Source organism: Spermophilus citellus, assembly GCF_964194105.1.
Source record: "Spermophilus citellus genome assembly, chromosome: 3".
NCBI classification, from domain to species: Eukaryota; Metazoa; Chordata; class Mammalia; order Rodentia; family Sciuridae; genus Spermophilus; species Spermophilus citellus.
This window is the reverse complement of record NC_138184.1, coordinates 201,142,861-201,170,056: the sequence shown is the minus strand read 5'-3', so window position 1 is coordinate 201,170,056 and position 27,196 is coordinate 201,142,861. Positions and strand designations below refer to the sequence as shown.

The 27,196-nt window shown below is 32.0% G+C and overlaps 1 protein-coding gene across 2 annotated transcripts in view; it reads left to right on the top strand.

Annotated features, from left to right (window-relative positions):
- Positions 1–27,196, top strand: part of VPS50 (VPS50 subunit of EARP/GARPII complex) — a 116,653-nt gene that overhangs the window by 24,507 nt on the left and 64,950 nt on the right. Inside the window, exons 10-14 of one of the 2 annotated variants that reach the window (XR_014020775.1) lie at positions 7,377–7,419; positions 8,785–8,883; positions 10,337–10,477; positions 23,044–23,176; positions 26,265–26,352. Coding sequence is in view for 1 of the 2 variants with exons in the window: in XM_081283730.1 (XP_081139856.1) it covers positions 7,377–7,419; positions 8,785–8,883; positions 10,337–10,477; positions 23,044–23,176; positions 26,265–26,356 (508 nt within the window). In the remaining variant the exon portion in view is untranslated. Of the gene's footprint in view, positions 1–7,376; positions 7,420–8,784; positions 8,884–10,336; positions 10,478–23,043; positions 23,177–26,264; positions 26,357–27,196 lie in introns of both variants that reach the window. The other variant, XM_081283730.1, reaches the window with a different exon arrangement.

Sequence of the window (27,196 nt, the reverse complement as noted above, 5' to 3'; positions counted from 1 at the left end):
CTGGCTTTATAGAGGACATTATCTATAGAAGAAGGACTTGCATTGAAGCAGACACAAATAGAATTGGGCCTGAGAGAGGAGGATCTTGAGCACGCAGTGGAAGCATTGGTATCTAACTCATCTTTCAGGGTCAAGACTAAGGAAGATCTGAAGGAGGAACAGGAGGAGTTGGGGAAAGATGTAAGGAGTTGGGAATGGGAAATTCTGGGTCCCATGAATAAAATCTTTGTTATAGAGATATTAAGCAAAATGAGGACTAAAACTATCTATCTGTTGGATTATGGCAACAAAGAAGTCATAGTTGAACTTTAGAAGGACAGATTTTGTGGGAATGGGTGAAGTATAAGATGAAGAAATTTTGTGAAAAGGAGAGAGATGGAATTAAGCAGAGAAACTTGAATATTTGAAAACTTTTGGGAAAGAGTGAGAGGTTGGAAACAAAATAGAGAACATAATAATATATTATGACTTTGCAGGGGATTATAGCAGGGATTGACTTTGTAAAGGTCACTATCTATTATAATGGGAAAGAATGAACGGGAATTTGGTAACAGGAAATTGAGGGAGCAGGTTACATATTGAAATTGTATTTTCCATTAGTTAAAAATTTGATTTTAGCTTGCTAAAGTAAATATCTTTCATGGAAAAGTTAGCTATAAAAATATCTTTGAAAGAATTTATTTGGACTTCTTAAAGTTAGCATGAAAAATAGAATTCACATATTTGCTTCTGCATAAAGAAGCACCAAGTAATATCTAATAAAGTCTCAAATTGTGTGACATGCAATGCCAAGTAATATCATGCTGCACCCGGTTGGTTGCAAAATAAAGGAAAACTGGTACCTTGTCTGTACCTTATATCTTCCTTGAGATGTGCTGTGTTCCAGCATCTTTAATAAAAGCAACTGTAACACCAATTTTGTTCACGTTTATGACTGACAGGGAATATCTTGCATTATGTGACAATTCTTGAGTTGATTGACAGAGTCATATAGTTGGGATTTGCTGGGAATAAGAATCAGAATGTGTTTATGTTAAAGTGTCTCTGAATAAAGCGTTTACTTTCTTTTTCACTTAAAATTTATTTAAATTAGTTTCAAGAAAAGTTATTCTGAAGTCAAAACTACTTTAGAATTTTTTATTTCATTTGAGAAAAATTACTTGAGGGATTCCAAGAACATGCTGTAGCATGTGCTGGAAAGTTTATGTACTTTTGGAATTAGTTTGTTGAGTACTTTACTTTTAACATGAATGTATTTAATTTCTCATAATCTTTCAAGTATCTTGACAGTTTCATGAAAGTTGTTGATTGTAGAACTTCTTTAAGTTGTACAGCAGATGGGCACAACTTTTAATTACAGATGTGTCAGTACTAGGGACTTTTCTTCTTTATTACAAGATGTGCCTGATTTCTTTTTCTCTAGGCTCAGGCCAGGGACCACCAGGAAGCTAACTTCAAGTAATGTTTGAATATTGAATGTTACTGCTGGGTCAGCAGGCCACTTAGCTAGGACTATTGCCTTCACCCTGAGTCCTCATTGCTTGATCTGCTTGGATCAAGTTATTGATATCACACTACTTGGATACTCCCTGCTTTCTTCTTCTTTTAAATTGTTTTTTATGCCTTCTTCTCTGTGATGCTGTTTAAAAATAATATAAAATAATATCTGCACTTTGCAAAAATCATAATATTTAATGAAAATGGTCTTAAAGAAAAAAGTAAAGTTTTTTTTTCTTGCTATAACCATTTTTTCTTTTATTACTCCCTGGAATAAATCACTTCAACTGCTTGTAAATTTTTTTCTTTGTAGGTTTCATTATAAATACTGCACTAAAATATCATTTTCTTGACTTATCACTGTAGTTGTCTATTGATATCCTCTGTTTATTCCCCAAAACAAAATGTTAATAAGAGATAGGATTTTCGTGTATTTTCTGTACTTTTTTTCTCTTCTCCGTCTTCCATGAATTTATGAGCATACTAAGGACACAGATCTGGCTAGATCCAAAGTGACCTTAGTAGATTTGTTAAAATGAAAACATATCTGATTTAAAGGTCATATAGACACTACCTGGTACCTTAGGGTTGTTAGTTTAGCTTCACAGAATTTGGAAATCAGGTTTTCTTTGAGGGTCATTGATATTTTCTCTGCTTCTTGTGAATAGATTAAAACTACTAGAAGAAAGTTTAATTTAAGCAAACTATAATTTTTAGTTTGCTTAAAATTATAGCATTTAGCATTGTAAGTCCACTTAATGTTCATGCTAAGAGTTTTAGAACTTCCCTGAACCCCACTAAAAGATGATAACGTGGAGCAGGTATCTGTTAGTCATCTTTGTTTCTCTATGACCAAAATAACTGACAAGAACAGCTTAGAGGAGGTAATGTTTATTTTGGCTCATGATTTCAGGGGTTCTTTCAGTCCATGATTGGGGGATTTCATTGCCCTGGGCCTGAGGTGAGGCAGATCATCATGGATGAAGGGCAGTATGTAAGAAAGTTGCTCACTTCATTGTAGTTGGGAAGTAGTGATAGAGAGGGAGGAGCCAGGGGTTTAAGATATAATCCGTAAGGGTACACTCCAAGAAACCCACTTCTTCCAGCCACATTCTACCTGCCTACAGTAAACACCTATTACAGTGTCCTTTCAGGTTATTAATCCATAAAATATATTAACCCCTGATTAGATTTGGTTCTCATCATCTAACTACTTCACCTCTTGCTTTTGAAGATACTTTATATCCTGATTATAAGAGGGTGTACAACATATAAATGAATCAGGAAACCTTAGAGTTGGAAGCAACCCTTTCGACATAGCCCACCTTTATACAGGAAACTGATGCCCAGAGATGTTAAGGGACTTAAATCACATGGCTTGTTACTAACAGAACTTGGAAAGATCAATATGATGCTAATTATCCCTTCATCATCTTAAAATTTTGTACAAATTCATCCATACAAAAGACAATTTATTTTCAGCCTTTCTCGAACTAATTTTTGCTAGAGTGCATATTCTGGAGCAGCTGTTTAAAAACACTATTATTAGTTATTTATAGATGTTATCTTTAATATTTTCTGTAGTGATGGCAAAAATGCTTCTGTAGAATTGTTCAGTGCTCTGTAGAATTGTTCAATTCATTCAATTTAGCTTGAATATAGCTTTTAAAAGCTTTTAGCCTTCTGTTTTAGGACTAGTTTTTTTTTTAACCATAATGTAGCTTTTATTTATCAAAATGTTTATGAGTAGATCCTTTTAGCTTACTTTGATTAATTGAAATGGCTTGAATTCACATTTCTAAATGATAGCTAAGGACTTTAAAAGCTATACAGTTAATGTCCATTTCTTGATCATGTATGTCTATTTGATTAGTAGTCAGTTGTTATCAAACTGTGGTTGTATATTTTGAAAGCCTTTTTAATAAAACCAAATTATTTAATTTATAGATTTTATATTTATAACCCTGTGCATTCTTTACGTTATGATGTTTGCATTTTGTTAATATATAAGATATAGAGTAATTTAACTATAAATTAGAGCAGCAATGAAAACAAGAGATTTGTGATAATTTTATAAATAAGCACTAACACTCATTTATTTTTTAAATAGAGAGGCTGAAAAAATTAGTCTCATCTAGGAATGAATTTGAATATACTTCTTTTCCCTCCAAACTCAGTATATTCCCCTTAAAGAAAATGTTTGTAGGTTCTGAGTTACTGTCATTCCAGTTGCCCTTGCCTCTCAGCATCTGTGTCCCTAGCTTCAGCCTTGGGTATACTTTTAAACTCCATCTGGTAGAGCAGTATATCTAGCTTTAGCTGTGGTCATCTTTTTTCTTTTTCGGAAGCATCTGTAGACCCAGAGTCTAATATGGTTTTTCTTCTCCTAAAACAATTTCCTCCCTTTCTTCTATTTCTGCAGTTTCATTTGTTGAGGCAGAAAATAGGGCCTAAAGGAATAATAGTCAAATGTTGCTATTTTTCTTCAAATTACAAATTTGACTCAGTAGATGTTATTACCTGCTCTGAGTTGGGTAGTGTGTTTTGTTCTAGGGAGTTACTAGGGAATAAGTGACAGTTTCTTGGAGACTTGCACCATGGAGTTGTAGTCATAGATATTCCTTACTGTAATACATGGTTCTGTGAAAATTATGGAAGCTTTTGGTGAGCAAGGGTAGACTTTCCAGAGAAGATGGCATTTGAGTTGGGCCTGGAAAGATAGAAGGGCATTTGCCAGTAAAAAAAGAGAGGAGGATACTCTACTTATTGTGAATGTTGGTATAAGAATAGGAAGTTTGAAAATATGGGGTTTGGCAGAGTTGCACACAGTCCATATAAGCTAAAATATAAGCATTAAAAAGTGAATGGAAATTATTTTTTCATTTCAGATTGTTCAGGGACTTTCCATAGTAATTGGCTTTATCTTTAGTGTTTAATGGGGAACCACCAAAGTTTTTTTAAAAGTAAGACATTCATGTGATTTTATTTCTGCTTTACTTAAGAGCTGCGAACTTCTTTGTCTTTAGAGACCAAATAGGTAACATAAAAATGATGATAATAGATGTAAACCAGCAGGGAATGGCAGGACCCATTGAACTAGAGTATACTTGTTTTGCCCAAAGCCTTTCCCAAGCAGGCTATTTAAAAACACTCTGTCTGCCAAACACATAGAATATTGACCAAATCCATTGTGAAGTTAGACCCATGTCCAGACCCATGACAGCATTTTGAAGAGTGTTGTACAATGTCTGTCAAATAAGATGGATGTGTGGGGTGTATACTTTACATATGGAGACTTATTAAGAGGGTATTATAATAATTCAAGCAAAGGTGATAATGCTTGAATAGGACACAGAATTGAGAAAGTATTAGCATAGGTGGATATGGGGAATACTGAAATGAAATGGTAGAATCATCAGGATTTGATTATTGGTTACATATGAAGAGAGGGAAGAATTACATATGACACTGAGATTTTGAGCTTGAATTAAATGAATGTGATGCTAAGAAAGAAGGAGAAACTCTTGAGTGATAAAAGATACTGATATTTCTAAGGTTTTATTTTATTTTTGCTTGACACAAAATAATTGTACATATTGATAAGTAACCATTATTCTACTGCGCTTATCACTTTTCTACTCTCAACTTCTGTGAGGTCACTTATTTATAAGATTCTGCATATTAGTGAGATCATGCGGTGTTTGACTTTTTGTACCTGGCTCATTTCACTTAATATAATGTCTTCCAGACATCCATATTGTCACAAATGACAGGATTTTATCCATTTTTCTGGCTGCATAGTATTGCATTGTGCATATACACTGCATTTTCTTTATCCGTTCATCCCTTGATCTGTTTAGTTTTGTTGGAGAATTTATTTAATTCTTTCTAAGCAAAAGGCACTATCATGTCTGTCCCTTTTGGGATATTATTTTAGAGTCTTTAGCTCTTCATTTATTCATTCATTTATGCGTGTATGCATTGTTTTTTTGGACAGGAGTTGTCCTAGAATCATATTTTAAGGAAAATCTCAATAGTACTTGCAAGTATTCCCTTAACCTTATATGTGGATTTGGTTGAATGTCAGTTATAAATTCTGGTTAGAGATCTTCATTTTTCTAACAAGGCATCAACCCTATATTGGTGATTGTCAGAGATTATAGTTTGTCCACTCTTTAGTTTTTACTGAAGAATGTAATTACCAATTTTCCTGAACTTCTAACCAAAAAATGCTTATGGTAAACAGTATTTGTAGAAAATAATCAAATTTCTCTCCAGGTTTAGGACATTTATCTTTGAGACCATCAAAAATTGGATACTTGTATTATTTTGGTTTTACTTTTTAACAAATTGCTTTATGTATCTCCTTCCTCCTCCCCCTCCTCTCTGTCTCTTTCAGTATCTCCTCAGCATATATTGAAAGGCTCTGTAAAAAGCCACTGCAAGGAGCCTGTTATTGTATATAATGGAAGGATGTGATGTGGTCAGGCTGTTGAGCCTTTAGGGATAAAATGTCCCCTTTATCAAAACTATTGCAAAAAATTTCTCTCAGAACTTAATGACAGCAAAAAAATTTTCTTTTTTGTTGTTTTTTTATTTTTTGCTTCTTTCCCTTGTAAATTAATAGTAGGTTTTGATATTATGAATGCCAAATTGTGTACTATGGCTTTCCTTCTTTGCTCTGACTGATAAGGCATTTGAGATTCAAATTTATCATCAGCAGCTAAGAATTGTAAAAAACCTATATCAGTTTTTTAATTAAAATACTTTATTTTGTTAGATTTCATCAATTTGTTTTAGTGATCAGATATAACAATTTACACACAATTTACACATGTCAGTTTTAAGATTTTGCTTAGTACAAATAATGCTGCAAGGATCATGTATGCATATAGCCAGGACTAGAACTGCTAAAGTAAGAGTGTGTGTCAAGTTTCAGCAGATGTAGTTTTCCCAAAATGTTGTATCAGTTTCCTCTTCTTTGCTCCAAATCCTTGCCAACATTTGGTAATAGAATCTTGATTTTTAAAAAATATTTTGGGCTATTCTGGTTGTAACACAGATGCCTATCATAAGTTAAATGGCCTTTTCTTTTCAGAGGTTTTTAAATAGGATAGGTACAACATTATTTTGACTCTCATGTTATTACCAGTGTTTCTAGACTATGACATTTAATATTTTGTTTTTTGTTTGGTATATCCATGCATATTAATGTTAATATGCTTGTGAACTCAGTATTATTAGGATTATGAGACCTCAAAAAATACTAGAAATTTTGTTGTTGTTGATGTTGCTTTAACTTGATTTTCCTGAATGACTAATGAATTCAAGTGCCTGTTTATGTATTTATTGTCTGTTGGATCATTTTGGTGAAAATCATATTGAAGATTTTAATCTATTAACATGGTATATACTTCCATGTATCTAACTCTAATTTTGTCTTGGCATTGTATAGTTGGTTTTTTAAAATAATATATTTTTAAAAATTCATTTTCTAATTCCTTGTTACTGCTTTAGAGAGACTAATTTTTTTATTAAAAAATTTTTTTACTAATTTTTTTATTTTTGAAATTTTACATTTTATTTGAATTATAGTTTTTATCTTTAAAAATTAATTTTGAATTCTTAAATTCTTAGTTCTGTGTATAGATTCTTTAGGATTTTCTTCTTACACAATTCTATTGATGCTAGTATTGACTCATTTCTTTCTTTCTTTTATGTGATTTCTTTTTCTTTATTGCACTTACTGTAGAATCATCAGTACATCTTAAGTGCTCATACCACTGGTATTTGTTGATTATTTCTTCAGTTAACGTATTTAGCACTTAAGTTTGTCTCTTTTTTAAGATAGACATATCTAACTCTGTTTTATTTAATAGTGAGCTGAATTCAAAGCTGCAAGATACTTTAGAACAAATTGAGGTAAGAAGGAGTTTTATCATAAATTACTTTTTCATTGCAGAAATTTTTGAAGAGTCTAGGTTCAGCATTATGTTTTGATTTCTGTCATTACCAGTGTTTCTAAATAACCAAAATTAAACTGTTGTTTTCATTTGGAGTATCTACTCATGGTCAATTTAGTGTTAATCTACTTCTAAACTCAATAATATTTTAGGAACTATTGGGCCTCAAAAAAAGGACTTGAAAATAACATCATTTTAGAAAAAAATCTCCAAACTGTTTGTAATAGGTATATTTTCATGTAAATTATATGATTGCCAAAATACTTGCCACATCTTAGTTACATTTTTATCAACTGCTTCTCTTTTTTAGTTGAGTGAGTTAACTTGACTTATGAGTAAATATTGCCTGATCTTCCTAAACTCCTAAACCTCATAATGATATATAGTTCATCAAAATGCAGAAGCTAAGAATAAAAAGGGTGTATCATTGTGAGCATTAAGCCTGTTTTTCCTTCTGCATAAGTACAGCATTCATTTCTTTCCTCAGCAGCCTTTGCAAAGCAGAGTATTCTATTCATTAAACCCAATAAGAATTATTTGATTTCTTTTAATATTTTACTTTATTGCTTTCCTTAAAAGAGTGCTTATGAAAGTTAAAGTTGGACTTTAAAATGACCCTTTTTATGGAAGTAGTCTTTGATCATAAATACAATTATTTGCTAATTGTAATAATTCTAACTTTATAGTCAAAAAAACAACTGCTTATCCCTTACGTGGATAGTTCCCTGTATATTTTTAATGAAGGCTTTCTATTGAGAGGTTAGTATTTTTTCACTCTTAATATAAATATTATTCTATACATATTTAGATAATTATTATTTAAAAATGGCATTATTGAAGTAGAAAGCCATAAACAAAGTAGTGCTCTTAGGTATAAAACCTTAAACACTGTGGTTTATACTTTCAAAGGCATTAGTTTGTTGAGAATTACTTTTTTAGAGATTACATAAAGGTGGTTGTTATTGAATAGTCTCACAAATTCAGTTCTTATAATTGTAATATTTTAGCAAATGTTTGAGGAAACAAAATTAAGAAAAAGTAAAAAACAAGATTCCTTAAGAAACTTATTTTGTTTACCTTGAAACTCTAGGCAGAGTTTTAAGACATAGAAATTGATGCTAATAACATTGCAGTAAGCTTGGTTATAGTTGCTTATAAATTGTAACTCTAATTTGTTTATAATTTTATTTAAATTTAGTATTAAAATTACCAAATCCAGTATGACCATAAATATATTGAGATATTGTTAAAAGTGAGAGAATGGTTTTAATATATTCTTTTTGAAAACAATTACTTAACCACCTCTTCCTCTTTTAATTAATAGGAACAATTGGATGTAGCTCTTTCCAAAATCTGCAAGAATTTTGACATTAATCATTATACCAAGGTTCAACAAGCTTATCAACTTCTTGGAAAAACACAGGTTAGTTTTTAAAAGGATGTTCCATTTTTTTCTTAATCATAAATCTACTTTCAAGATTGTTTAAGTCAGAATATAATAACTAATGTAGTATCCTTGAAGAATATTATTTAACAAAGAACATTTTTATACTTAATTAACATTGGTAACATGATTGCTTACATGGAGTGTATGTACTGTGATTAAACATTATAGAAGTTTATTTTGAACTGTGAAGTGTTTGTTAGGTTTAGCATTTTCACAATTTTGTATAAGTTTTAAGAAAAAAGTTCATCTTAAGATAATTTAGTGGGGATGACATGTACTTTCTTTGACCTCAGCTCTTGATCCTGAAACATGGCTTTCTCATGTGGGGTTTCATTTGTACCTAGATAAGCTGGCACAACTCTCTTAAAATGGTGTGTAAACTTGTGTACATTTATCTTTTAAAAAAGGCCTATTGCATTCATCAGATTTTTCAGAAGATTCTGTTATTCCCCAAATGCCATAACTCCTCTTGTAATACATGGCTTTGCACACTCTTATGTTCAAAGACTTCCTTGAAGAACTTGGAACAAGGGCCGTGATTTGAAAATTTATTGTATTATCTGTATATACAGAATTGTACATTTACACTTATTACATTTAATCATGATAGGTGTTAACTGTTTTCTTCTCTGAAGTGGTCTTCTCTCCTAGAAGGAAATTTAATACTTCACCTAACCATTTAAAATTTTTACATTTTAATATCTTAATTGTTGTACCTTCTGACTTTTCACATCTTGGTTGTACTTAGGACGGAAAAATACAAGAAGAAAGATATGTTGATTTTGAGGTACATATATAAAGACCTTCAAAAATAAAATTATGATTTCTAAGTTTCTTCAGAAGATTTTTTACCTTCATTTAATATGTATTGGTACCTGCCAGATGCATTACTCTAGTCCTCTGAATATGGGCCCTTATGTATATTCTAGTGAGGGATATGAGCATTCAAAAAATAGATGCGTATGCTGTCAGGTGATAACAGTTGCTACAGAGAAATATAAATTCAGGATAAGCAAATAGAGTGATGGAAAGTACTTCTTTGTATAGGATAGGAAGTTAGGAAAAGCTTCTCTGAGAAGTAAGCTATTGTGGAGTGTCCTGAATGAAGTAAGACAATGAATATGTGATGGCAGAGAGAATCCAGAGGTGTGATATACCACAGCACATTTATACAGAGCAGGATGAGTACCAGTTAGTTACAAATGCAGAGCAATAGAACAGTTCACTATTCAGACTTGAGTGGTACAGTGTCATGGTTATATGAAGGGTTATCTGCAAATAATCCATACTACAATTAATTCTGGGAATGATAGCAATCTTTGTATTATAGTTATAATTGATGAAGATTTTTTCCTGTGTTTTTGTAATCTGTTGAACTTTATTTATTTTAAGAAAATGAAATTATACTGTACCTATTTTCTTTCCACAGACTGCAATGGATCAACTTCATATGCACTTTACCCAAGCCATTCACAATACTGTGTTTCAAGTTGTTCTTGGTTATGTGGAATTATGTGCAGGAAACACTGATACAAAATTCCAAAAGCTGCAGTATAAAGATCTCTGTACGGTGTGTAGTAGCTTAAATACTGTTCATATGTCTGTCTCCTGTGTTTTAAATTTATATTTCCAAATTTTTTTGCACCTACTATTTTAAGATGCTACTATAATAAAAACAAGTATAGTTTGCTAAAAGTTTATTTTTTCTTCCATATTATTCTTTCTTTTTTAGTATTTTTATAGTTGTTGATGGAGGTTTATTTTATTCATTCATTTTTATGTAGTGCTGAGAATTGAACCCAGTGCCTCACACATGCCAGGCAAGTGCTCTGCTACTGAGCCACAATCCCAGCCCTCCAATATTATTCTTTTCCTCAAAAACTAAAGACTCAGTCATACAAATGCGTAGAGGTTGCTGAGATTGAAGTGCAGTTGCTTCAAAATTGGTTGTCTACCCTCTTATAGCTTCTTTTATTCTCTCTCTGATAGTTCTCTTCTGTGATTGCATCTGGAGTGCTTCTAAGCAGTTATCTTTGTTCAGTCTTTCCATGTGTATACATGCACTCCTGTCAGTATCTGTAACCACTTTTCTTTTTTCATTCTTAAACATTAAGTCTTTAGGTAGCAGAACCCAACAGGTGAACAGTAGATGAATTCATGCTTTTTCAGAAGTAGGTCTTGCTGGTAGAGTATGAAGAAAAGAGAATAATGATCAAGTTGGAAATTGTAGTGTCTTTTTTTTTTTTTTTTTTTTTTTTTAGGGAAGACTGGGAAGAAGCAGGATGCAGTGGGAATCATGCATTCTGTTTGATACCTGTTAAATATGTAGGTAGATATGCTGAGGTTAGTCTAGGGATATCAAGGCTAAACTTAGAGATTTTAGAGTCATCAACACATTGTATTTAAAACTATGATACTGGAAAAGAAGATTGGGGAAAGGGTTGATGGTGTAGGTTAAGAAGACACTAGGGCTATTAGCTTTGTGATTTTCAGGGTGTAGGTAGGGGAGGAGAGACTGGAAGAATATGAGAGCAGCTGGAAAGGTAACTAAGAGATGGTGGTGTCATAGTTCATGAAGAAGGAAGTGTTGTAAGAAGAATGGAGTGCAAACTATGCCAGGTACTGCTGTCTGAAGATGGTGGTATTCTAGAACTAGATACTTGATTTGACAATATGGAAATGGTTGTGGAAGTGGTCTCTCATTCTAGCCTAAGAGTATTCTTTGTTTCTTAGTAGAGAGGTTTTTTTTTTTCTTTTTTCTGTTCCTTTACCCCCAAACTGGGGATTAAACACAGGTGTCCTCTACCACTGAGCTACATTCCCAGCTCTTAATTTTTAATTTTGATACAGGATTTCACTGTTTTGCTGAGGCTGGCCTTGAACTTGGGATGCTCATCCTTCAGCCTCCAGTCATTGGGATTACAGATGTGCACCACCATGCCAGGCATTATTTATTTTTTTTCTTGATGTCTACTCAGAAAATTGTAGCAGTTCTAAGAAATATATATATATATATTTTCTCTTTTGTAGTTGTTTCTATGAATTAGTATGAAAGTAAGGTAATCCTTATTTGTCAGTGAGTTTGTAAAAAGTGCCGGTTGTGTATCTAATGAGAACTAGAGAAATTTCCTTACTTGAGAACTACAACTAATATTCTGGAAGGATGTGTTTATATGTGGTATATTAAAAATTAGGTTAATAATGACTTGTTAATATAGCTAAAATATCTTTTTAAAATAATTTCATAAATCATGAAGACTTTCACAAATATTATTTAAGTGTAATATAGTTGTATAATTATATCTTTAAATATAGCCATCATATAATAAATTTTAATAATTTTGAAATATGTTGTTAGTTTTCTTAATGATACATGCTTTAAGAAAGTTTGAACTTACTCTGAATTATTTTAGAAAGTGTAAAGTTAAGAAATAACCCTCGGCCTCCTAGAAATTATCCCAGGATTCCTAGTCACTGCTGCTATAGGCAGACAGGAATGCTTTTATTTCTTTGAAACTTAAGTGTTATTTCACTATATTGAGTCATATTTGATAAATTTAAACTAGGTAAGATTAGAAAGAAATGATTTATTTCTGGGTTACCATGTCGCTTATTTAGTCAGATGAAAAGATGTGAACTTTTGGTAACTGAGTACTATAAAAGATGATGGTTAGCTAAAGAAAGGAAAAATAGAGGGAATCCTTCAAAGTGGAATAAATAAGCTCATGAAAGGAAATGTCAGTACATTTTCCTGGGGAAAAGGAATGTCAAGGCTCTGGAGTAGCGTAACTCAGGCAAGAGAGATAATTCATGAATGAGTCTTATATCATAATGTAAGATTCTTAATTTTTCAGTATGAAGCTGTGGAAATCATTTTAGCCTCTGGTTAAAAGTATAACTGTTTAGCATATACTTGTATAAAAGCAAATGTGGCAAATGTGGTAAGCAAGAAGTGGCAGAATCCTCAGCAGGCAGGTGGAGGGTATTGATTGGCATATTTTGGAAACAAAAAGAATGAGCTTAGGCATTTTGACAGTTTATTTTCTCTGTATCAGAGCAATATTTTGAAGGAAGTCCTTAATCATAAATAGAGTTTAAAAATAACATTAAAAATTAAGATAATTGAGTGGTACAGCATAAGAGAGAGATGGAGTTCCTCTGAACAGGGAACAATTGTGATTCCTATAAATGGAAAGAGATTAGAAATGAAAAGAGATAATAATAAATCTGCTTGCTTTATTCATAGTATTATTTTCAGCCACTTTCAGATGTCAGCCTAAATGAGCTAGAGCAAAATTGAAGTATTTTTAAAAAATCTCTTTACAAAGAAATTGAGCAAAATTAATGTTCAGTTTTTATTAATTCTGGTAAACAGAACCTCAGAATTCTTAAGGCCAACAGCATCCTGTTACACTAGGGAATTCTGTGCTTTTTGTTTCCTTTCATCATTGCTCTGAGCTTAAAAGTTTAGTTGATTTTGAGTTTTTAAAAATAATTTTGCAATTGAATGTACTTATTTTTTTCTTTACTAACCCATGTTTCTAAATGGTTTAATTAAAGCATAGTTTTTATAGTCTATCCTTCGATCTAGTTTCCCTGCTTTTCTGAAATATGTTGGTTTACTGTTTTTAGATTAATTATTGAAGTTCTTTTTAAAAAGGCGTATGTTATTTTGAACCCCTGATAAATGGCTAATAATTAGCAACAAAATTTTCAAAGGAGAACTCAACTTCATTTATTTCTTTAAAGGAACAGAGTAGAAGGTCAGAATGGTAATCTTATTTACTTAAAAATTTTATTTTTATTTTTTAAAATTTATTTATTTATTTGGTATTGGGGATTGAACCCAGGGGAACCTAACCACTGAACCCACATCCCCAGCCCTTTTTTTAAATATTTTATTTTGAGACAGGGTTTTGCTAAGTTCCTCAGGGCCTTGAAAAATTACTGAGGCTGGCTTTGAATTTGCTATCCTCCTGCCACAGCTTCCTGAGTCAATGAGATTACAGGCATGTGCCACCATGCCTGGCTTAAAAATAAAATTAAACTTTGTTTATAATTGCATTTATATTTTGACGTACCCCACATGTTTATATGTGAAAGGATTTGTAGACAGCATATGGAAGCTCTTTATTTTGACCTTGTAGGAAAACCTATTGTAGGTTATTTCAGAGCTTATAAAGTATTCATCAGTTGTTTAAAGATGTTTTTATTAGTGCATTATGATTATACAAATATAGTGGGGTACATTTTTATATAATCATAGTTTCATGGAATCTAATTTGCTCCATTTCAGTCCCAAGTGCTTCCTTTTTATCCCCCCTCCTGTCTCCCTTATTCCCCTTCCTCTACTGGTCTTCCTTCTATTTATATTCTTTTTAAAATTGGTACTTTATAGATATACAGAAAGATGTAATTCACTGAGGTTGTATGTACAGTACATAGCCTAATTTGATCAGTTTTATTCCACAGGTGTTTTTTTTTTTTTTTTTTTAATAGCAATCTTTGGCAGTCTGATGGGTTTCCCTGAGGGAAATTATTTCAAGATGTTAATTAAGATGCTATTGATTAATTTTTTGATAATAGAGTTGACTAAACTGGCTGAAGTTCTCTCAACCATTTTTCAGTTGTTCATTTCCAAATGATTTTAATGAACTTCCAGTTCTGTTTTTGAAATGAACTTGATGATATATTTATACTTTGGGGAAAAATTTAGGATTTCTTTTTAAAAAACCTTTTAGAAATCATTTCAGTATGTGTTTTCACAGTGTCTGGCACATTAGAGGTATTTAGTAAATGTTTCATGAGTAAATTGGATTGCCATCTTTGTCTTCAACTGGCATAAGGTTGACACAATTCAAATCTGATTAGGCAAAAAAATTCAACATTGATCACATCCTCTGTGCCATTTATTTTTACAGGTATTTTATAGCATACATCATGGAAAGGCAAACTAAAGACTAGTTTAATGTTCCACCTTTAATCTTTTAAAGTTTCATTCTTATGAATAATATCATATGATGTCAATAAATAATATCAACTGGATTATAATTCAGTGTCAGTTTTTTGAGAATCAGTAAATATCTTCGATATGTTCCTGTTGAAGACAGTCTATTTTAATATTCAAATAAAGACCTAAAGACAAATCCTTTTTTGAATAGAAAACATTTTTCTGTTCCTAGATTCTCAGGGCACTTTCTGTTGTGAAGAATTAATTTATTTTCTTTTGTCAGGTAGTGTAAGAGTATGCTGACTTTCTTTACTATACATGTTAAGTTACTAGGAAATTCAGAACTAAATTTAATGTTCATGTATAGTGCCCATCTTGATTTTGGGTTTTCTGTATAATTAACTGCTTTTTTATTTCTTTCCTATTTTCTGACTTTTTAAAACTAATTTGTTATTGAATGTTTTTTGTCACTCATGGTCTTTATGGAGTTAGGCCTAATATAGATTATATAGGTAGTTACTAAGTAATATGATGCTCAGTCTTAAAATGACTATATATAATTAAAACATTAATTGTAAGAAAAGCAAACAGAATATAAAATTGTATTTGCATCATCTTTTTAATGTGTATGTGAGCAGATAAAGTAGCTTTATACACTGTTGTATATAATTTTTTCCCACTGGTTATGTAAAGAACAATTTTCTATTTCAATAAGTAAGAACTCATGTAGCTTTTAATGACTTGACGGTATTTCAGTGTTGAAGATTCTGTGGATTAACTAGTTTCCTATTATTGGATATTTTTGTCATTTCCAGCTTTTGTTGTTGTGAACAACACTATATCATATAAATATTCTTAAAGCTAAATCTTTAAGTGTGTTTAGTTATTTCTTTAGGATAAATCATGAGAAGTGAAAATGCATTGTCAGAGTCTTTATATTTTAAAGACTTGGTTGTATTGCTAAATTGCCCTCTAGAAAGTGTGTTTCAGTTTACATTCCACATCAGCAGCATCTGCTTTGCTACCTTTCCCTGAACACATGAATGTTGTTTATTATTATTTTTTATTTCATAGCTTAATTGTCAGGTACCAGAAAGTAGCAAGTGAAAAACAATTTGTGTTGTTTATCACCCAGGCATGTTTGGGATGTTAAGAAAATTAAACTGGGACATTTATAGCCTGTTGAAGTTAATTTTCTTGTAAAGGTGAGGACCTTTCTTTTCTTGCTGACTGCTACCAATATTTGAATATTGATCCAAGAGAGCAATCTTTACAGTTCAAGGAATGCTATTATTTATTTGAGGGCTTGCTCAGGTCATTTCTAGAATAAACTAAGAATTTAGCTGCCAGATCTATTCTTTTTTACTAATACGTGGTGTCTTGCCAAACAGGAACACTTTATATGGATGGGTCCAGGGATATCAGGGAAATACTGTATCCAGTGGCATGAGAATAAGAGAGCATAGGGCAGATGAAAGAACAGTGGATTTTGGCGCCTGGTTTATTGGGTTTCAGGATGGTGGTTTCACTGTTTGTAGTGTACCTAGGAATTAATGAATTACTAAGGAGCTTGTGCCTTTTCTCTCTTGAATGGAAATGGAGGGATTCTCTGTTCTCTTGAACCCAACTTAGGTGTGGCAAGACCTCTCTGCTGCATAAGAACCCTTCAAATTAATTAGCCTGCAGCTGGGTGATTTGGGGGAAAGGAAGTGGGGTAAAAATAAAGGACTAAGCTTTAAAGGGTAGAAACAAAAAATAGCTTATTGTGAAAAACTATTTTGAAACCTGCCCTCCCCAAGATCTATTCTTTATTTGATAGTGATTTTATTGTGATCTCAGCACAGGAATTAACAGCATTTTGTTAGTTGATGACTATAAGTGCTATGCTTATTTTATATTATCAAGCTGTCTGTTGGGTCAAACAGACAAAATAATGTTTTAAGGATATCTCTAAGAATTTTAATTTAACAGCAGTTAGAAAAACTTGAGAATGATACTAAAAGAGCATGTTCTATTTCACAGTTTAGCATAGCTGGTTACCTAATTCCAAGTTGGGATCACTTATATCATTATGTTGTCTTTATATGTATAAACATATTTAATATTAATAACAAAGTTCCTGGTAGATGAGAATGATTTTTTTCTCCATCATACATTTGAATTTTCAAATCATGAATGAGTCTAGTCAGGTGTAAGGACAGTTTTGCTAAAAGCATATTCACATATATATTTTTTAATCTATAGAGTGTCATAGAGACTCTAGGTGATTTGCTTTAACCATTGGGATTTATATACAAGAAATGATATGCAGAAGTCCTGACCAAGTCATCACAAGGTTAGTTCCCAAGCACAAACAGGTTCTCTCCAGTTCAGTGCTCTTTCAGCTATTTGGTCCTATTTCTCTGGTTTCCTGTGGTTAGAAAGTACTTTAAAATGTTTAGATTTTTAGCAGCTTGGCACTTACAGAAGTAATCAGAGATTAGAAGGGTCTTGTAAATGTATGGCTCGGGCATTTAATTAGGGTACAGTCCCACACATTTTTGGTTCCTTGGGCCTTAGTGCTGTTTTGAGCAGCAGCACATTTCCAGAGTCTTAGCAAATGTCCCAGCGTCTTCTGGTGATGGGAGCTCACAGTGCTAACAGCATTTATCTAACAATAGTAATAACCCTTTATTGTTTTGATATGTGTGTGTGTGTGTGTGTAGGATGGGGCACTGTGAGTTTTGGATTTCTGTGAGGAAGCCAAAACATCTGTTCTCTTTGTACTTGTCAGGATATGATTAGAGTGCTAAACCTAAATGTGAAACAAGAACAAAATAATGCTTTAGGGCTGGGGTTGTAGCTCAGTGGTAGAGTACTTGGCCTAGCACTGGGTTCGATCTTCAGCACCACATAAAAATAAATAAATAAAATAGAGGTATTGTGTCCATCTATTAACTAATTTTTTTTAAAAAAATAATGCTTTAATGATATCTCTGTGGATTTTCATTTTGATAGTTAAATTAAAAATAGCATCTTTTTCAAATTTTTATAAGATTTGGAAATGGAGAGTTCTGGTAGGTATAAAAGTAAATTATATAATAAGTAAAAGACTAACTCAGTAGCCCCTTTTTTCATTTTTATCACATGACATTTAACCAATAAATGTAAAGATGTCAAAAGATGACATTCTTTCATTGTGTGTTACACATTTGGAAAGGAGACTTATTTTTATGGAGAGATTTATACTATTCTTTGAATGTGGCCTACATTCATTGTTTATAATCAAGGCTCACATGTTGCTACTTTTGATAAGTTCTTCATTTTAGTTTTGATCAGATAAGTTGGTTAAGATGGTTAAAAATATAGATGAGAGTGCCAAATGTTAACTGTGAACTGATAAGAATAAAATGGGAAATATGTTTGTGGATTTTGTGACTGCATTGCTCAAGATTGGATTTAGCAGCCTATTTTAATGTTCCAGTTGGGAAGCATGGTAGAAACATGTTGAACTTTTGTATCGTAATATCTGGATTTGTGAATCATCTCTAAATCCCACACCCTAGGATATTTTTTACCTTTTGGATCACCAGTGTTATGAGACATATGTGTCTTCTCTGTAGAGGATGTGAATTTTTTTCTTAGGTTACTTAAAGTATCCCTTCTTTTCTGTATGCTTTTTTAGAAATATTTCTCAAAAGCTTGTACTGTTTTTTATACGTAACCACACAACTTTCAACTAAAGATGAAAGTAGAAAAATAACTATAGAACACAGAGAAGTATTGGTAATTAAATTTCTCTTTTCTATCTGCTCTTTCGAAAAAATTCAAGGCATGAAATTTGGTTCTTTGGGGTGTCTTACTGTGTGGATATTTGCTAAATTTAAGACTTTCATTCCTACTTTCATGTGATGTAAACACAGAAGGGGAGTTAAAATATAATGCTCTTCTGTCATGAGATATTTTTGGTGCTCTGTCAAGCAAGTCTCCCCTTAGTGGGAACTTGAACTAAGTTTTAATGTTAGGAATTTAGTAATTAATGAATGACTCAAATCAGTAATGAGATATCTGTTTGATCATGATTCACACATGTCTGTGTAATAATAAGATTCTGTATTTGAAATTTGGAGGTGATTTCAAAATACTAACTAGTTGCAAATGATCTTAAGTATATGGTAGTAAAAGCATGAGAAAGATTTGTTACTGAGAGTTGACACTAGTTGGTTGCATGGTGTAATGGAAGGTGGTACCATATTAACATAAGATCAATGTAGCTGGTTCCCAGCATAGTCTTCTATACAGAGATTAATATATCTGGGCTTAAATCTATTGAAAACATTATTTTATCTATCCCATTTTACTTTTCTTCTGTAAGTTGTTTATTATGTGTGTATAATAAATTTAGTAAGATGGTCTCTACATTTGTTTCTATTTTAGAATACAAACTTAGGCAAGGATTATTTAGTTAACTGGTAGTGAGTATGTCATGGTCTTATGCTTGTACATATGAATATATTTGAAGATAGTAAAATTTGAGTTCTTTTGGGTGACTCAGGTAAGCTTAGTGGTTTCACTAGATCTATGAATCATTTATACTTAAATCATTGAGAAAAAGGCTCGCTATACTTCACTACATAATTTCAACCTTTTTTGAATAAGAATTTACATGTATCCATGTGTGTATATCTCATATAAATCCACTAAACTTCAGCAAACCCCAAAGTGATAGCTATAGGAAAGGATCTCCTCTGATTCCTCAAGTAAATAGGCAGATAATGTAGTTATACAGTGGTTGGGTGGAGAATAGAAGGTGGTAGGTCTGTTTTAATTTTCTGGTTTGTTAAACTGTGACAAGTATAATAGAAATTAATTGGTGGACTATAACATAGTTATTTGTATAGTAATAATTTTTCTTTGGCAAAAAATAAGACTAATACTGCCTTTCCCTTATCTACCAGAAAGAATGTTGGGATATACTTAGATTAAATATATTTGCATAATACAAATATAAATTTATGCAAAGTCGAATTTATGAAATTTAGAAAAATCTACATGTAAAGGAGTACCTTTATTCAAGTGAATGATTACTGAGTCAAAGCCCAGAACTTTTTGTGACTTTTGCTTTTCTTTGCCATCTTCCTTTAGCCATTTCCTGACCTTGTGCATCAGTATTGGCTTTCAGTATCTGTGTGTGGAATAAGAGGTGGATTATTTAATGATGTGCTAAAATAAACAAAGGAAAAAGGAGTAAGACCGGTTTATTGTAAAAGTAGCAATTATAAAAGCAAGCATGAGAAGTTAACCCCAAATAATTTTTCATAGCTGCACAGTCCTCATTTGTGTTTATGAATGATATTTTAGTTTATTTTACCAGTCTTCTTGTTTGAACATTTAGATAGATGTCATTATTTTGTATTTGCAAATAATCCTTTAACAACTAACCTTGTACATACACATTTCACATTGCTTAAGGTATATCTTCAGGATAATCATTTCTAGAAGTGGGATTCCTGGGTAGAAGGGAAAATACATATGCTGTTTTGTTGTGTGATGCTAATTTCCTTTCCTTGAGGTTGTACTATTTTTCATTTTCACCAGCATTATATCAGAAATCTGTCTTTTCACAGCCTTGCCGCAGACTGTGTATAATATAGAATTAAATAAAGCCAGACAGGTTTTAATCAGTGTTATACTCTTCCAGTAGAATGGTGTCCAGTTTGAACTGACCTCAACTTTGTTTTGTATAAAGGCGCTTAGACATTTTAAAGGGACTCCCCTTAAAAGAGGGGATACATAGAAGGGTCATAGGGAGTCAAGAAGTGAAAAATTGCAGAAGAGCTAGAAATGGGGCTATTCCATGTGAAACCCATTTAGATTTGTTGACTGCTCATTATGGAAGTTCCTAGGTTTCTATCTTTCCCTGGAGACAGGGAGACAATGTTCTCATCCTCAGGTGTTAACTGAAATAAACAGTAAATTCTTTAGGTAGCCTTGAGTTTTCTGAGGCAGGCATTTTAAGGGGTCTGGTGTCATCCTAGGGACCTGACCTTGAGCCATTAGCAACCATGGTAGTGTGTTTTCAGATCTTTTTAGACCAAAGTTTGGGCCCCCTTGTAAAGTATTCAGAAGATCCTGGCTAAAGTTTGGTTAAGGAGAGGATCTTTGCCATTGGGCAGCTTTAAAATTTTCACAAATGTGATGAATGAGAATTTTGTATCTTATTGTGAAGTTCATGTACATTCTTTCCATTTTTCTATAACACTTTTTTGCTTATTTTTTCCAAACATTTGTCATTGTTATTGTTGTTGAGATAGGATCTTGCTATGTTGCTCAAACTGGCCTTGAACTTGTAGGTTCAGGCTATTCTCCTGTCTCAGCTTCCCAAGTAACAGAAACTGTATACCACTGTATCCAGCTTCCCAAACTTTTAAGAGCTCTTTATAGATATAGAATATTAGTTCTTTAATGTGAATATATGCTGTGACTATCTTACAAGTTTATCACTTGTCTCTTGACTTTGTAGTGTTTTTTTGCCATGTAAATTTTTTTATTTCATTATTTATTTATTTAGTTGTAGTTGGACATATACCTTTATTTTATTCATTTATATGTGGTGCTGAAATTGAACCCAGGGCCTTGCACATGCTAGACAAATGCTCTACCACTGAGCTACAACCCTAGCCCAAGTTTTCATTTTTATGTAATAAAATTTATCAACATTACCTCTGAATTTCAAGTTGTAAATAAAAGAGCTTTCCTCTTTATAAAGGTTAGACAGGATTTTATTCATGTTTTCTTTAGGTGCTATTATAATTTTATTATTTTTTTCTTGTTTAGTTTTTTTTATTTGCCTATTCTTTTGCTTTTCATTGGTTAGTTTTTTTTTATTTGCCTATTCTTCTGCTTTTCATTGTATTTTCTGGTCTATTTGCATTGACTGGTATCTCTAGAACTTTGTTAAATAGTAGCAGAGGTGATGAGTACCCTTACCTTCTTCCTAACCATAGTGCATATGCCTTAGAATTTCTTCATCTTAAGAAAATATTGATTCTCAGCACAACTTATAAATAAATAAAATAAAGGTCCATCAACAACTAAACATAAATATTAAAAAAAGAAAAATATCAGTCTATTGTTTTTTTCTCATGAGTTTTAAGTCAGGAATAGGTATTGAATGTTGTCCCTTTTTTTCCTCTGAACATCTGTTGAGATAACCATTTTTTGTTCCTTCTCAGACCTACAAATAGGGCAGATATTAATAAGCCAAAGTCTTGGCCTTCAGTGTTTTATTAGCATTGATTTGTTTTGGTGGATTAATTATATACTAAAGGAATGCTAGAAAATCTCAAATAATGGTACGAAGGCTGCTTTTTGACAAATGGGAAGCCTATAAAATAGAAAAGAAAAAGCAGAACGACATTTTTTTTTTTTTTACGAGGGGTAGAGAAGAAAAACAATCATATGAATCCCCATTAGTTAGAATACTTGGGATCACATTGTTTCATAGTCTTTTTAAATGTGAATAATTACTTTAAAATATTACTGTCAAGAGACTGGGATGTGGCTTAGTGGTGGAGCGCTTGCTTAGCATGTGTGAGGCACTGTGTTTGATCCTCAGCACCACATAAAAATAAATAAATAAAATAAAGGTGTTGTGTTCATCTACAACTAAAAAAAATTTTAAAATATTACTGTCAATTATAGGATATCTATAGTCATATGATTTAAAGAATTTGTAGTTTGTCAAAGGTGATTACTTAAATTACACAAATGAAATCATTGAATTATAAATGGAGCCTCTGTTTTACTGGTTGTTACTCAGACCCAAGTTTAAATATAAAGGTGTCTGTGCATGTTTACAATTATGTCTTTGAGAAAGACATTTGGGGAGATTTATACTGTAGTTTATGAGAATACTTTCTAATTCTGTAATATCTTGTATTCTCCATAGTTCTGTGAGCATAACTGATTCATAGTATATGAACTCTTATTACTAATAAGTACTAAAAGGTCATGATGAAATGGGAATTACTTTAAAATTTTTTCTTACTATTGAATTTTCTCTTTAGGTATGTCAGTAGGAAAAATTTTCTTATTGTTAACTTTTCAAATGAATTTGATTAATAACATAACATTTTATTTGAACTAACTTTGAGTATAAAAGTAACATAATAATTTGAAAATTGGGCTGTTATCATTTTTTTCAGCATGTGACACCAGACAGCTATATTCCGTGTCTTGCCGACCTGTGTAAAGCACTGTGGGAAGTAATGCTCAGCTATTACAGGACTATGGAATGGCATGAAAAGCATGACAGTGAGGAAACTGTTTCAGCATCTGGTAGGAAATTATTTTATTTTAAAAATTAAAATATAAAATATGCCACATCTGTAGAGTAAGGGTAAACAAAAGAGAAAAGGTGTTCCTTTACAATTTCAGATACTATTATAGTGACCATTGATTAAATAAATGTTCAGCAAAGAAAGTGATTCAGCTACTGCAAAAGCTCCATTACCTTTTGGAATTAACTGGACCAAAGGACTTTTTAAGTGACTGATAGTACCAGTTTCCAGGAGTATGTGCTGATGGCTTTTTCAATAGAGAAGGAGCTTTTTCTTAAAGGAGAAGGAGAAGGGGTAGGGGAGGAAGAAAGAGAAACAAAAAATATTAAAAAATATTATTATTAATGTCAAACTAAGTAAGACATTGGTCTACTTAAATTTACTATGAATTCAGTGCTAAATATTCAGTGTTAATCTATTTTTATACAGTTTTCAAGCTGTACTAATAAAATTAGATTCTAAGAATTAGTATACTTTCCTTTCCGAAAATAGGAAAGTGAAACTTTGAAAAACTGTCATATAGAAGAGCTAAATTATTTACTAGCCATTTTATTTAAATTGCCTCATTTGTGTAGTTATATAACTTAAATTGGTTATCCTTAAACAAAAGCTGAGGTTAAGTATTCAAAATACTTTTTAAAACAACAAATTATTTTATCAACATTTTGTTTAATGTGGATAAACTAAATAATACTGCATAAGTTTTTTGTATGTCAGATACAATTTAACGTAGCTATTTAATCAAATTATTTTAGTACTTTCCAGTTTCTGAAGTACCTGGTTTCTATGGTTGGGTAGTACAGTAAACATCCAAATCTCACTGATTAAACATGGAATTTTGAAAGGTTGGAAGACACCTGTTTAATTTCTTTCTTGACTCAGAGGAGCCTTATAAATATAGAAAGCAAAAACTGAGAGGAAAATTCTGTGGATGGATCTTCATCTATTAAGAAACACTGTTGAAGAAGGTAAAGGAAGGGAGAGGAGGAGAAGGCAGAGAGGATTAGCTATGAGCCAGGATTGTAGGTCCTTGGACAGGGGATGTAGCTCAAGTGTGGGTCACCTGCTTAGCCTGTGCAAGATCCTGAATGTGATCACTAGCAAGTCAACAGATTGTATAGACCAGACTGTTTTTACCCACCTTAAACTTAACCTTTGTACTACCTCTGGGAACACAGGCTGTGTAATCTGAGCGGCCCAGCTTCAAATTTTCACTGCCATGAGAACTGGAAGAAATTGTCTTCTCTAGTCTTCAATTTGCTCCTTTAAATGGTAGGCTAACAAACAAAACAAAACAGAAAACCCAGAGTTAGGAAACTATCTATCCTGCAGAGTTGCTACTGTAAAGTTTAGAAGGATGTCAGGTTCTTCCGTTGGCTATTGTAACTATCATGAAAGAGAATAGATCAAGAGTGTGAAATATGATATATCAAGAACTATGTAATGTTTTGAACAACCAATAAAAAAAAAAAAAGCGAAACAATGCATTGGGGAAATCGAATGTGAAATTTCTTCTGCTATATCCTGGCATTTTACAGTTTGAGAACATAATAATGACCATATCAAGTACCGATGCTGCTCTTAAAAAAAAAAAAAAAAGAGATGATTATAACAACTATAATAATAATCCTGAGATGCCTATAGGGTCTTTTTTGGTTTGTTTGTTTTAATTTAAGTGTCTTAGGAATTCCTGGGCTTACTGAGATTCCAGTTTTTCACAGGATTTGTCCTGTTTTAGCAACCTTTAAATTTTTCTAGATGTGGACACAACATTTTAGCAACTCTTTTTTCTTTTTAAAATACATTAATGAGAAACCAAAAGAAAAGATGTAACAGAATTAACATTAAATATAAGAATTCATAAATATGTACAATAACTATGAGTCATAAGTGTTTTAAGAATTTAAAAAAAAACAAATTCAGAGGACAGTGCCTATGTATTCAATATGGTGAAGCTTGCTTGCTTTTTTGCATTAGTTTAAGTTTACATTCATTAGAATACTGACTCAAAACTAATAGCCTTATATACTTACTTATCTTCCTTACTAAAATTCCTTGACCCTGAACTTTATTTTTCAAGGCTATCTAGGACTCTAAAAATTCACTTGATAACCTGAAATTAATTCTTTCATATTCACATTCAGGAATAAAGTTGTAGGAATCAGTAATTTGAAAATTATTCTTCATAGAACTTCATAAAGCTGCAGAGAACTCTAAAATTCACCTGCCACAGCTCAGTACTGATACTATTTGGAATTCTAATACTTTAACATTCTAAATAAAATTCTAAAGCTGCAGTTGAGGCACTTCCCTAAGGTGCTTTGTCTATAATGGCCAAATTTGCATTTCATTTAAGTTCTAGGAATGCTCAGAATTCAACTATGTAAGCATCTGTGGTCTGGCTGTGCAAGGGCCTTTTTCTGGTCATCAGTGGATAACCTGCTAACCTAAAAAGAGATGACAATAGACTTTGTTGTATTCACAGAAAAAATGTACTCTCTTTAATATAAATGAATATATGTATTTCCAGTTCCTTGGGGGAATTTATTTTGAGATATATTGTTGATCTTACCTGTTGAACTTTACATTGTTAGATAATTTATAATGAATACTACTATTATTTAATATGAAAAATATAAAATTATGCATCATCACTTGATTGTATGAGTAATTCTGCAATCTTCATTCTTATTGATGTTCCTATTAATTAGTAGTCTAGTTAATTGGTCCTGTAATACCCTTACCCCAGCCTGTCATGTGGTCTTGGAGTAGGCAGTATGTAACCATTAAGAACCTGATCTCTGGGACCCTACTACCTATGTTAGAAACCCAACTCTAGTCATTTATGATTGAATTGTCTCAGGTATCTTTAGCATTTCATTGACTAGAATTATCTATCTTATGAATGGGTTTAGTCCTAATACCTGTATTTTGATATTATTTTGGGTATAAATATTAAACATGCTTTCTGTATTTTTTGTTTTCCAAATAACTCTATCTGATTTCTCACAAGTCACATGGAGTTATTTGAAAAACAAAAAATTGTTAAATTAAATCTAAAAATACATATTATATTTTACTTTCAGAAGGAAGTAATGTGATGGGTACTGAAGAAACCAACTTTGATCGTGGCTATGTGAAAAAGAAGTTAGAACATGGACTTACACGAATATGGCAGGTTTGGTTTTTTAAAATTATTTTTTTCAGAGAAGTAATAGAAATCTTCATGTCAAAATTGTTTTAAAAATAATTTCTCAAATTTTCTGTATTTCTATCTTTACAGATTTAAAATATGTTAATTTTTCTTTGGAACAAGGTTGTCATTTAATTTAATTTCTGTAATTTAGTTGGCAATTATACTGGTCTACAAGTGACAGTAGAAAAAGTCTTTTAGTTTAAAAATGTTCCTTGAAAAATATTCATGAATTTCTGATTACATTTTTGATATTCTAGTCCTCACAAACATGCTTTCCTAAAGAATTTTGTTTTTTTAAAAATTGAGGTGTTCTGTTTATTATTTTTTTCATTTATTCATCTTTTCTTAATTATTTTCTCTTAATTTTAGGAAAAGAATAAGTAAGTGACTTATGTAGGTCAGAAACACTAATGAAAACTTTTTTTTTCAGTGAGCTTTATGCCTTTCAGGGAATCTTTCATGCTTATTGGCTGAAGATATATGTTTTAGTCCATTTGAGCTGCTGTATATAACAAATATGCTAGAGTAGGTAGTTTAGAAACAACAGATACTTGTTTCTCACAGTTCTGGAAGCTGGGAAATTTATGATCAAGGTTCTGGCAGATTTGGCCTCTGGCAACAACCTGGTTCCCTTGTTCCCTTGTCCTTGTTCATAGGTGGTGTTTTACTGCTCTGCCCTTACATGGTGGGAACAGAAAGGGATATCCCTCTGGCATCTTTTATAGGGGCACTAATTCCATTCATGAGGGCTTCACCTTCAAGACCTCACAATGTCCCCACATCCTAATACCATTACCTTGGAGGTTAGGATTTTAACCTGAA